Raw genomic sequence first — 13,265 nt, forward strand, 5'->3', positions numbered from 1 at the left:
GTATATGTACACTGAACATGAGATATTTTTCCTTTTGAAATATGGCAGGATTTGGCGGTTATCTATACTGCACGATTTTCTTAGAATTATAATAATCAGGTAAAATTACAGGCTTTTCTACCCAATTGGTACAAATTGAAGGAATTTATCCCAAAAGAGAGCTAAATGCTTCTACTGGCAATTATACATAGTAACAGAAGTTCATAATCTTTGTTTCAATGAGAATGAAGCAAATTATCTGCTTTGCTTAGATTCCACAGATGTGTAATATGGGGTCAATAAAAAATTGGAAGTTAATAATAAATGTGATACAAAGGAGGAGAAAGAATCTAATCTTAGTAATAAAATAACTAGAAGGTGTTTTCAAATTCTGCTATGGTGGGTTTCCTCTCATTCTGCCATCTTCAATCTCTGATCTTTTCCAAGTAATAAGGCTGTACTTTTTTCCTACTGTATTACATGCATTGCCATTGATAGGAAATTCTGTTAACAGTAGTTAATATAGAGGCTTTACTCAGACAGAAAACAAATTGCTTGCTTGATAGTATTGGATTTCTGATACCTTTTGTTATCAGGCCTGACCCTTGGTTACTTCTGAATTGTTTTTGTTTTCTCAGAAAAGTCTTGTTTATTTTAGGAAAAGTTTGATTATACTGTACCAAAGAAGTGGTTCAAAAATATTTGGACTGTGCCTCTCATGTCCACACAACCTTTGTTCCCTCTATTTTCCCTAAAGAATAACTTCTTATTAAATTTTACTATTCATTTTATTAGGATGTCACAGTAACCCTTATAATAGTATCATGGTTACAGTGTCCTTATTTAAGAGTGTAACTCAGGTGACAAGCATGCCTTAACTAGATACATGTTATTCTTATGCTTCTGCAATTTAAATTGTTGATTTGTTCTCCAGTCTTTACATTTCAGTGTCTCATGGACTTGAATTTCCCTTCATTGTCTGTAGGTTGTGTCAGTGGGTGCTGAACTTCTAGCTGGTATTCCATCCAGTGAACAGCTGCCACCTTTTCCAGGACCTTCACTATCTCAGGTGCCCCAAGACTTGTCATATTTCTTTTTGTGCCCCTATTTTCTTTCACAAAGGGTATTTAAATTCTCCATTGCAGGATCATGACTTCTGGTTTCTATTTGGTTTTGACTTAGTAACAGCTTTCTTTTAAAATAGTGTAGCTAATAACCCAAGCCCTATTTAAAGTAAGAAGCTTCATAGTTCTTTTATTTGTAGTGTTGTTTCAAGTCATCCAGAAAACATTTAATATTAATATTTTTTCATATTTTACAAAGGAAGAAAATAGCAAAGTTTACATTTTGCCAAACAAATATAATTCCTTCTCTTATTCGTAGAATAGTGAAATTGCATCTTAAGTATGAGATAATTTGCTCTAGATTATCGTGGAAGTAAAAAATTACATGTATACAGAATTAACTTTGAAAGTTCCTTAGGAAAGGGTACCATACTAATAATTGATAATACCCTTTTTCTATGAGTTTAGTGCAACCATTTTTTTTAATTTGACATTTCTTTTAATGACCATCAAATTAAGTAATTGGCTTATATGTAGGTGGTTATAGGGTGATGTTTCATGAAAAAGATATATCTTTAAATAAAAAAATCACTCAGCTCAGGTGAAATGAGATTCCTCATAGAGGAACTGAGACCAGTGACCTGAATGTGAGATTCCTGTCTCACAGTTCTGCCCACTGGGTAGAATGATGGTCAGAATTGCTTACAGTATTTAAATTCTTATCTTTCCCACCCTACTCTACCACCCCACACATTTAGTTTAATTCCCATAGGAAGTACTCGTTATGCACCCATTGTAACCATGAAAAAGCTTCTGTGTGGGTCAAGCCTAGTAAACATTGAAACTAAATTAGGAATTTATTTTAGAACAAAATAAGAAAAACATAGTAAATTGCTAATTTGAAAAGCCTGAATTTGTCTACTTCTTTAATCCCAGATATACAGTAGCACATAATTTAATGGACTTACCATAATAAAGTTTTAACTCCAACAGAGAACTCACTTCATCAGCCACTAAGTTTTGAAAAAAATTGCGTTGTGGAATTCTGTAAATTGGGAGTTTCAAACCTATTTTCTCATTAGAAGCATCTATATATATAAAAGCCTAAGCGACCAAATGACCAGTCGCTATGATGCGCACTGACCACCAGGGGGCAGACACTCAACGCAAGAGCTGCCCCCTGGTGGTCAGTGTACTCACACAGTGGGAGCGCTGCTCAGTTGACCAACCCGTCCTGGTGGCCCACCACCCTGGTGGCAGCCACTTACTCCCTCAGTAGTCCTGCATGTCCAATCTCCGGAGAATGGGCCAGGCACCCAGTGCCACCGGCATGATCCCAACAGCGCTGTTGGCCTCCTGGAAGTCGGCCTCAGGCACCACGGCCACTTCCCCTCCCTAGATGCTCAGTAAGGAATAATATAAAAGATGCTGCCAAGTGGCTCCCAACAACCGGCATGAATGTCAATGGGACAGATCCAGATCCCTTGCTGGCAAGGGCATCCTGCCACCTGCCCAGAGGGCCAATCATATCCCGGCCCCCACCCTCCAACCCCCTCAGGACCCTACCCAGGCACAAATTTGTGCACCGGGCCTCTAATGTATTTATAATTTCTAACAGAGCTGTGTGATGAGAAACAGCAATAAGACATGTGGAGGGGTAAGTGGATAGTGCCTACATATTGACAGGGAATCCTACCTAATAATAGACAAATATGCAAATTGACCATACCTCCACCACGCCCACCATCCAATCAGCGCGAGCATGCAAATTAACCCAAACCAAGATGGCTACAGCCACAGAGAGCAAGGTTTCCTAGGTAACAGAGCAAGCCAAGCTTTCCATAGCCGTTGCAGGCCTAAGCCTCCACTCAAGCTACAAAGTTTCAATTATAGAAGGTAAACAAATTCAAACAAATGGCGGCAGAATGGAGCTTGAGAGAGTAGGCCAAGGTTGCCGGCGGCAACAGGGGAAGCAAAGCTTTCCGCACACCCTGGACGGGCTCCCCCGCTTAAGGCTACAAAGTTTCAATTGTAGAAGGTGAATTAACTGCCACAGAAATGGCTGCCAGAGCCCCAGGCTTGGCTCCGCTCCAGGCTACAAAGTTTCAATTGTAGAAGGAAAATAAATTCCAGATACCAGGGCTTCCGCTTGGGTTGCCAGGGGGCGTGGCCGGCCTGCAAACCACCACAGGCCCCTCGCTCAGGCCGCCCCATGCCCCAAGGGAACCCCACCCTAATCAGGAACACCCTTCAGGGCAAACCAGCTGGCCCCCACCCCTGTACCAGGCCTCTATCCTATCTAATAAAAGAGTAATATACAGATTGATCATCACTGCAACACACAATATAGCTGCCCCATGTGGTCAAAGATCCTGCCCCCATGTGGACACAAGATGGCCACCACAAGATGGCCAGCAGGAGAGGGCAGTTGGGAGGCACCCGGCCTGCAAGGGAGGGCAGTTGAGAAGGACCAGGCCTGCAAGGGAGGGCAGTTGAGAAGGACCAGGCCTGCAAGGGAGGGCAGTTGGAGGTGATCAACCCTGCAGGAGAGGGCAGTTAGGGGTGACCAGGCCGGCAAAGGAGAGAAGTTAGGGGCAAACAGGCTGGCAGGGGAGTGGTTAGGGGGTGATCAAGCTGGCAGGCAGAAGCGGTTAGGGGCAATCAGGAAGGCAGGCAGGCAAGCAGTTGGGAGCCAGCAGTCCTGGATTGTGAGAGGGATGTCCGACTGCCCGTTTAGTCGGGCAGTCGGACATCCCTTGAGGGGTCCCATATTGGAGAGGATACAGGCTGGGCTGAGGGACAACCCCCCTCCGTGCACGAATTTTGTGCACCGGGCCTCTAGTAATAGCATAAGTAAAAGCTATTGAAGAATAGATTGCTGGAAGCCAAGATAGATGGATGTTAAGTGACTGTGGCAAGAGAAAAGTTTATGGCCTTAAGATGGATGGTAATAAGACCTGATTAATAGGATAGAATACTCAGACCTCCAGTTCCTCCTTGCTGTCATTTATAGGGCAGGTATAAGAGTATAGATTATTAAGACTTTATTAAAATAATATTCCTTGATAGTGCCATCTTTTATTTGTAAGGCCAAGGTCTCAGAAAGATTTACCAAACTGAAAAAGAAAATAGGGAACATGTGATACTCTTAATCTACCAATAGACCTTGATACATTTTTCAGAATATATTTTAAGGAGAGGACAAATAGACAACTTTTCTATCACTTTAAGTAACATTAAACATAAAAGGTAAGAAAGAAAACTTAGAAACTATAAAAACATAAATGTAACAGTTTCTCTAAGGTTTGAGGTTGACATAACGTTTTTGAGAAACTGATAAATCATTCAAGCAACATATCTTAAGTTGAACTTGGTATATTGAGTTTCATATTCTGTGAATAGACATACGTTATGTAATGTCAATCTAAAGCATAAAACAGTATGTCCTATGTAAATGGGCTATACATAGGGGCTCTGGATATGCCAAAAAACTATATTTATTGTTGTTTTCATTCAATCCCAGCAACCTCTGGAAGATCTTGATGCTCAGTTGAGAAGAGCACTTAGTCCAGAGACTATTGCAGTAACATCTGCAGTTGGTGTAAGTTTTTAAAATCTTGATAAAATCTTCCCATAACCCTAATGTATTATGTTCCTAGAACATAAACTGTAAACTAGACTATTAATACCTTTAACACCTATTTTGTCTTTCTTTGTTCTCAAGCCAGCAGAAATGAAACCAGTTAATGAAAAATTGACACTGACCCAGTAGTGTAACTGGAAAAGATTTTATTTGAAAAATACTTTCCTTTTTCTCTGGTTACAATTATACTAAAGTTTTACCTTCTTCCTTTCAGGCATGTGACATAATAATATTCTGATTAAAACTAGTTTTCTATGAATATTCAAGTTATATTCAAGTATCCATGAGAAAAAATTACGAAAGCAATATAGAAGGGTTAAATTTTAAGACTGACCAAAGCTAAAGATTTTGTGGTATCTGTATCTGTGTTTTACAGCCTGTGTCCGTGGTGCCTCCAACAGCAGTTACAGAAGCAGGAGCACAGCCTCAGAAGGATGGTGAGAAGCATAATATAAGTATAGTAATTTAGAAGTATTGCTACCTCCCTATAAATGATTACTATTTCAAAAACACATTCTTTTTTTTTTTTTTTTTTTTTTTTAGGGAGAGCATGCAAGGAATATAGTTTCTTAGCATAAAACCCTTTGTTATTAGTTAGGCCTAGGTTCTTGCTAAGAGAGATGAAAAAATTCAAGCACATATAAAAGTTAATTTACTGATAACTTCTTGGCTTTTATGACACTAAATATAGAGAGATAAACTTGAATAGCATAGATGGTAGAAAACAAATGTAAGATTTCAATTAATCAGTTTAATAATTTTTATCTCTTTTTGGAGTCATTAGAATTGGCATGTCCATAAAATAAAATCTCTTTTGAAAGGCATACTTCCAACTTAATTTTGCAAAAATTACCTGTATCATCAACTTAAATATTTTATTAGGACTTTTATCACCCTGTGCTTAGTCATAAGTCTGTATCAATTACTGCTATTCTAAAGTTTTGTAGTGAGTCTCTTTTCATTTAAATCATCAGTCCCACAGAATCTAGGAAATTTAGAGGTTATATTTTTTTGTTGCCTTTTCCTTCAGAATCAAGTTTAATAGTGAAAATACTTAAATGTGAGCTATACTTATGCAATGTGATTTTTGTATACCACATGCTTAATATTAATTTTCCCTTTTTATAAAAATATATCTATTCTCAATACCACCTGACATAAATGTACTTCCCTGTATAACTATTTTTAAGATATGTGTGTGTGTGTGTGTGTGTGTGTGTGTGTGTACACATTTTATTGATTTCAGAGAGGAAGGGAGAGAAAGATAGAAACATTAATGAGAGAGAATCATTGATTGGTTGCCTCCTGTGTGACCCCTACTGGGGATCAGGCCCACAACCTGGGCATGTGCCTTGACCAGGAATTGAACCATGACCTCCTAGTTCATAGGTCGATGCTCAACCACTGAGCCACACTGGCTGGTCCTCCGTATAACTATTAATAAGATTACCTAAGGGCTCTTCTTATCTTTCCTAAATGCTAAATTTTACTTAAAACCTCTCAAAATATTTTCAAGGGAATTGATTCTCTTGTAAAATAAGTGACTCGAAAAAATCACTGGAACAAATGATAAATTCTAGAAATGGACAAACCACAGGAAAATAGAATATTAAAAAGGTGACCTTTCAAATCATAACGTGATGGGATATTTCAGTAAATGGTTTGGGACAATTGGACAGCCATCTGGGAGAAAAGCAAAGATCACTAGCCTTAGACCAAAATAAGTCCCAAATGGATCAAAGATTTAAAAAAAAAAGATACTACACGAATGGTGCTGTAGAGAGACAAAAGGAAAATTTTCCTTTATGCTTAAATTTTAACTGTCTAGATCAGAGTCAGCAAACTTTTCCTGCAGAAGGCTAGAAAGTAAATATATTAGTCTTTGCTAGCCATACAATCTCTGTCACAACTACTCAAATCTATTGTAGCGCCACAGCAGCAATAGATAATACATAAATGAATGAGTTTCACTGTTTCCAATAAAATTTATTTACAAAAACAAGCAGTGGGCTGAATTTGGTCCATGCGTTGTAGCTTGCTGATCCCTCATATAGAGAGAGGTGTTGTTGTGTTTAATACCCAGCCCAGAAGTGGTATTAGATTTCAGTTTTTCTGCTTGGAAAACAACATGTCATTTAGTCCAAAGATAAATGAAAAACTGGGAAATGTATGTATGTGCATGTATTTATATCCCAAAAAGGGCTACTTTGCTAATATTAAGAGTTCTATAAATTGAGCATGGACAAGAAATAAAAGATTAAGAAAAAATAAACGTAGGCATGAAAATACTTTCTTTATGATAACAGAAATGCAAAATAAAACCACAAGTGATAGCACTTCTCGTTTCTCATTGGTAAATTCAGACATTTAAAATGTTGTACATTTTTTTTAAAATTATATCTACTATTTGCATACATTCAGTACAACACTATGCAGCCATTAAAAAGAATGAAACATCGATACAGAATGATCTCTAAGTTGTAACATTATATGAAAATATCAAAATCAGTATTGTACTGGTTGTGTGAAATATAGAAAATGCCAGTGTAGATTCTACATTTATCTCTAGAAAGAAGCTCAAACAAGTGATTATTCCTAGAGAGGAACTAGGTGGCTTTAAAGTTGCTCAGAACTGCATGTTAATGGTTCTAACACCTTTACTGTCTTGTTCTAGGATTTTGCCTAAGTGTTACCTAACCAGTTTGCCATAGCTGGTTTTCATTTAAAAGTGGGTCTTAATAGCCCTAGCTGGTTTGGCTCAGTGGATAGAACATCAGCCTGTGGACTGAAGGATCCCAGGTTCGAGTCCAGTCAAGGGCACATGCCTGGGCTGCAGGTTCGATCCCTGGGGATTGAGCACGAGGCAGCCAATCAATGATTCTCTCTCATCATTGATGTCTCTATGTCTCCCTGAAATCAATAAAAAAATATATTTTTTAAAAATGGGTCTTAATATCCTAGGTCCGTGGTCAGCAAACTGCGGCTCGCGAGCCACATGTGGCTCTTTGGCCCCTTGAGTGTGGCTCTTCCACAAAATACCACAGCCTGGGCGAGTCTGTTTTGAAGAAGTGGCGTTAGAAGAAGTTTAAGTTTAAAAAATTTGGCTCTCAAAAGAAATTTCAATCGTTGTACTGTTGATATTTGGCTCTGTTGACTAATGAGTTTGCCGACCACTGTCCTAGGTAGAATCTCAGTGTTCCCTTCATTTATTTATATCTTTGAGTTAAAGAGTGAATAACAGTATAACTGCTTGTTAACCTTAGTTTTATAATATCTTCTAATATTGTAGTTAAGCTGCAAAGCTACTTTGGTTATACAATACTCAGTATTACCAGTGGGGGATACGTACCAAGACGTATCCAGTAGACGCCTGAAACTGCAAATAGTATGGAACCCTATATGTATACTATGATTTTTCCTATACATACATACCTATGATAAAGTTTAATTTATAAATTAAGCATGGTAAGAGACTAACAATGACTCATAAAAAATAGAGCAACTCTAACAATATACTGTAATAAAAATTATGTGCATGTTTTCTCTCACTTTCTCTCAATATCTGGAATTACTGTGGATAACTGAAACCACTGAAGTGAACCAGTGGATAAGGAGGACTTCTGTAGGGAACTTATTCCTTCAAACATGCCTTATCAACATACATGTGTACAAGTAAAGGCGAGGGTAAATGATAAATTTTCAGACTTTGACAGTTTTCCCCAAACAATACAATCTTTCATACTAAAGGTATCTTCTAGGAGAGCAAACAATAACTTTTCCCTTGTTAGACAAAGCCCAAGGGGAAGGGAGGTAAGGAAATTTTCCCGGCCTCTAACAACTTTCATCTGATATGTAGTTTCATTTTGCTATATTTCTGGCCAGTGGGAAAAGAAGCTAACTAGAGATGCTGATTTAAGTTCTTTTCCTCCTCCATTTATTTGTTCTAGTGTCACAAGTCACAGCAGCTAGTTCAGGAACTGGTGTTTTTAAGACGGGGCGATTTCAGGTAAGACAATCACTTTTCCTTGATTTGATTCCCCTTTTGGGGGAGTGTATATTTAACAGAATTATTACCTACCTTTTGGGGCCTAATTGCCAATTTGATGATACATTTCTTTTGTATAGAACTTTATAGCTCTTACTATTTTTCCCTATTCAAAATAATACATGCTATTAAAGAAAATATGGGATATTTAGAACAGTAGATAAATAATAGAAAATGATACTATCTGCCTATCCTTCCACCCTCCCCAGGATTACTTTTTGGGGTGTTATTTCCCTCCATTCCTTTCTTTCTGTATATGTGTATACCTAAAATTGCCCTTGCTTCACTGAACTCTGAATGATACGTTAATAGTTTTTCCCTCATCTAATGATTTATTTACCTAACCATTCACCTGTTATTAGTCATTAGGTTGCTTTCCAACATAATGATTAAAATAACAGTAAACAACTTTGTATATAAAATATTTTCCATGTTTAGGAAAATCTTTTAGGATTAATTTCTGAAGTAAAAATACTAGGTCAAGTGATTGATTATTCATTTTATTTTCCCAGTTGGCCCAACAAGGGAACATTTTCTGGCTGTTAGGATGCAGTGCCAAACAAGCTTGGAAAATCTTTTTTTTTTTAAACATATTTTATTGATTTTTTACAGAGAGGAAGAGAGAGGGACAGAGAGTTAGAAACATCGATGAGAGAGAAACATCGATCAGCTGCCTCCTGCACTCCCCCCACTGGGGATGTGCCCGCAACCAAGGTACATGCCCTTGACCGGAATCGAACCTGGGACCCTTGAGTCCGCAGGCCGACGCTCTATCCACTGAGCCAAACCAGTTTCGGCTGGAAAATCATTTTTATTACAGATTTAAAACTACTTTTCAATTATTCTTGTCAGCCAATGGTTGTTGGCACCAATTCAACAGCAATAGGAATCCCCAATTTGTGGGTGCTGTGAAGAAGGAAACTTTATTCAGTGCAGAACACCTCAATTGTGATACAGCATGGCTGTGAAAACAGCATGGCTGTGAGGCAGCCCTGGGGTCAGGCCCCACTCTGGCTAGACAGCTCTAATCCTTGCTGGTCTGCTCTGCTCCATGCTGGTAAACTCTGGCCTGCACTGGTCTGCTTTGCTCTGCTCCGGTGAGATACCTTCAGCTAGGGAAATGTAATCATCAGCCGTTGGTGGAAAGGGAAAGTATGCTCCCAGAGCCAGAAAGGAGCTGATTTATATAGACTGAAGTTCCCCCACCTTTGGTCCCTGATTGATCCATCTTCATGCAAATGAGGACTCCCAATTCCTCACAGTTGGTCCAAAAGGCACAGGACAGAATAAAGCCACTCTGATTGGTTGAAGAAGTTGTTAACTGCTCAGCTCTGATTGGGTGGGGAAAGCTTCTGTCCTATTGGTTAAAATAGTATTCTAGGAACTCTTTCATAAGGGCTGGATCAGATGGCAGAAATAATGCAGGCAGGTAGCTCAGTGCAGGCTTCTCCCTAAAGCACAGTTTGTGTGAGAGGCCCCTGTATGGAAATGGCTGCTAGGCTCTGTATTTGTTTTGTTTTGTTTTGTTTTCATTTGAGGCCAGTTAGCCACCAGGAGCCCTTCTTAGTAGGCATCTTTTTCTCAGGGTTCACATTCTGATGATAATGCTTGGTTGTGTTGATTCTTGAAGCTTAGCTGGCATTTAACATTTATTGGATTTAATCTTTGCAGTTTTTCTTATTCACAAGCAATCCCCAACATTCCATGACCAGTTGTTATTTCTGTTTTTACTAAAATTTGAATCTGAGTCCTGTGCATTAGATATAAAAGTAGTAATTTACTTAGTAAGCTTAGCCAGGCACTCAGAATATACATCTAATCTGTATATCTCAGTACAGATGTGTTGTTCTCTATAATGGTATTCTATTTATTTTCACAATAAAAAATGGAGGGACTATGTAAGCAGATAATCAGCCTACTTATTGGCTAGGAAATAAAGTGTTTCTGTTATTTTCTTTTTTTATGGTCCATTCTAAAAAATAAATATTAGGGACTTTTAAAAGAATCTTTCTTTGGTCTCTTTCCATCAGGTTTCAGTTGCAATGGATGATGCCCAGAAAGAGGGTAAAAATAAGTTTGAAGATGCAAAGTCTGTTCATTTTGAATCCAGCACTTCAGAATCCTCAGTGCTATCGAGTAGTAGTCCAGAGAGTACCCTGGTGAAGCCAGAACCTAATGGGATGACCATCCCTGATATCTCTTCAGATATGCCAGATAGTGCCCACAAAACTCCTGTCTCAGAAGCAAAGTCAGAAATGGGGCAGCCTACCAAGGTTGGACGTTTTCAGGTGACAACTACAGCAAACCAAGTAGGTCGTTTCTCTGTATCAAGAACTGAAGATAAGGTCACGGAGGCAAAGAAAGAGGGACCAATGGCATCTCCTCCTTTTATGGATTTGGAGCAAGCTGTTCCTGCTGCGATACCAAAGAAAGGAAAGCCTGAACTGTCAGATCCTTCACATCTGAATGGGCCATCTTCTGACTTGGAGGCTGCCTTCCTCAGTAGGGATGTGGATGATGGTTCAGGTAGTCCACACTCCCCCCCTCAACTGAGCTCGAGGAGCCTTCCTATCCAAAATCTCAGTCAAAGCCTTAGTAACTCACTCAACTCCTCTTACATGAGTAGTGACAATGAGTCAGATATTGAAGATGAAGACTTAAAGTTAGAGCTGCGGCGACTACGAGAAAAGTACGTATATTTTCTCCTATGAAGAATAATGGCAGAATTAAGACCTAACTCTTAATTAGGTGCCTGTATTAGTATTCTTTTCACTGCAATATAACAATGTCTCCATTTCTTTTATTTATTTATTTATTTACTAGAGGCCCGGTGCACTTATTTGTGTACAGGTGGGGTCTCTCAGCCTGACCTGCACCCTCTCGCAATCCGGGAACCCTCAGGGGATGTCGGAGGCCCACTGCACAGATTTGGCCCAATCCCTGCAGGCCAGGCTGAGGGACGCCACTGGTGCACGAATCTGTGCACTGGGCCAGTTGGCCTGATCCCCTCAGGCCAGGCCGAGGGGCCTCTAGTATGCATATAAGATCTTTGGTTAATCTCTTCCCCCTCTTCCCCCTCCCCCTTCCTTCTGGGATTCATCAGTCTGTTCCATGTTTTCATGCCTGTGTATTGAGCGTCTGCCCCCTGGTGGTCAGTGCGCATCATAGCTACCGGTCGACTGGGCTTTTTTTTTTTTTTTAATATATTTTATTGATTTTTTACAGAGAGGAAGAGAGAGGGATAGAAAGTTAGAAACATCGATGAGAGAGAAACATCAATCAGCTGCCTCTTGTACACCCCCTACTGGGGATGTGCCCGCAACCAAGGTACATGCCCCTGACCGGAATCGAACCTGGGACCCTTGAGTCTGCAGGCCGACACTCTATCCACTGAGCCAAACCGGTTTCGGCGCTTAGGCTTTTATATATAGATTTTTTAAAATATATTTTTATTGATTTCAGAGAGGAAGGGAGAGGGAGAGATAGAAACATCAGTGATGAGAAAGAATCATTGATTGGCTGCCTCCTGCATACCCCCTACTGGGGATCAAGCCCGCAACCTGGGCATGTGCCCTTGATCGGAATTGAACCTGGGACCCTTCAGTCTGCCGGCCGACACTCTATCCACTGAGCCAAACCAGCTAGGGCTATGTCTCATTTCTTTTAAACAGAAGGTAATGGGCAAAAGCTAGTTATCTGAAGGTAGTTCTCATTGGGTCTCCTGTACTCATCAGGACCCACAGCATTTCTAGTTATAGAACTTTGTCAGCATCTTTTGTGTTATTGTTACTATATTATTTTTATTAATAGCACTTTTTATAATTATTAACCTAGTCTTAGCTATTTATTAGTCTACCAAATGAACCAGTGTTAGAAGGTTTTGTTGATCATATTTGACAAACTGGATCAGAGTAGCAAAATCAGTACTCCTGTGTATAATCTCAAAAGCCAGGAAATCTTTTTCTCCTACTGCATCATCAGCCATTTGTTGGCTGGGAGCTTGTTGGATTTTGGCTTGGGTAATGGAGGCCAGCAAGATGAGTTGACAAACTAGAATCTCAAGGTGTAGTAGAAACTAGATTAAATACATTTGGGGCAAAGATTCAAAAGTAAATACTTCCGTGGCGGTTAAAGAATATGTGGTTAAGTCTTGTTTGAACAAAGGTGGTTTTAATATTTTTGAATTATGTCTGTTTATCTTTCATAGACATCTTAAAGAGATTCAAGATCTGCAGAGTCGCCAGAAACATGAAATTGAATCTTTGTATACCAAACTGGGCAAGGTTCCCCCTGCTGTCATTATTCCCCCAGCTGCCCCTCTTTCAGGAAGAAGAAGGCGGCCCACTAAAAGCAAAGGCAGCAAATCTAGTCGCATCAGTTCCTTGGGCAGTAAAAGCCCCCAACTTTCAGGTAAGAAGCCCTGGACCAGGTCAGCCATGGCTGTCCCATCTTTTATTTCTGTCTTCAAGAGTGTATATGACCTATGGAACATTTGTTGTTTTTGTTAAATTTCAAAAGAATTTAATTGACTTTC

At 39.4% G+C, this 13,265-nt stretch overlaps 1 protein-coding gene across 4 annotated transcripts in view; it reads left to right on the plus strand.

The window, feature by feature from the left end:
* The window catches only part of WNK1 (WNK lysine deficient protein kinase 1), a 144,499-nt gene that overhangs the window by 119,218 nt on the left and 12,016 nt on the right, over positions 1–13,265 (plus strand). For all 4 annotated transcript variants that reach the window (XM_079773948.1, XM_079773949.1, XM_079773950.1 and 1 more), the window contains 6 exons: positions 965–1,048; positions 4,567–4,644; positions 5,063–5,123; positions 8,634–8,692; positions 10,762–11,420; positions 12,939–13,141. In XM_079773948.1, coding sequence (XP_079630074.1) covers positions 965–1,048; positions 4,567–4,644; positions 5,063–5,123; positions 8,634–8,692; positions 10,762–11,420; positions 12,939–13,141 — 1,144 coding nt within the window. The remainder of the gene's footprint in view (positions 1–964; positions 1,049–4,566; positions 4,645–5,062; positions 5,124–8,633; positions 8,693–10,761; positions 11,421–12,938; positions 13,142–13,265) is intronic.

Source organism: Cnephaeus nilssonii, assembly GCF_951640355.1.
Source record: "Cnephaeus nilssonii genome assembly, chromosome: 6".
NCBI classification, from domain to species: domain Eukaryota; kingdom Metazoa; phylum Chordata; class Mammalia; order Chiroptera; family Vespertilionidae; genus Cnephaeus; species Cnephaeus nilssonii.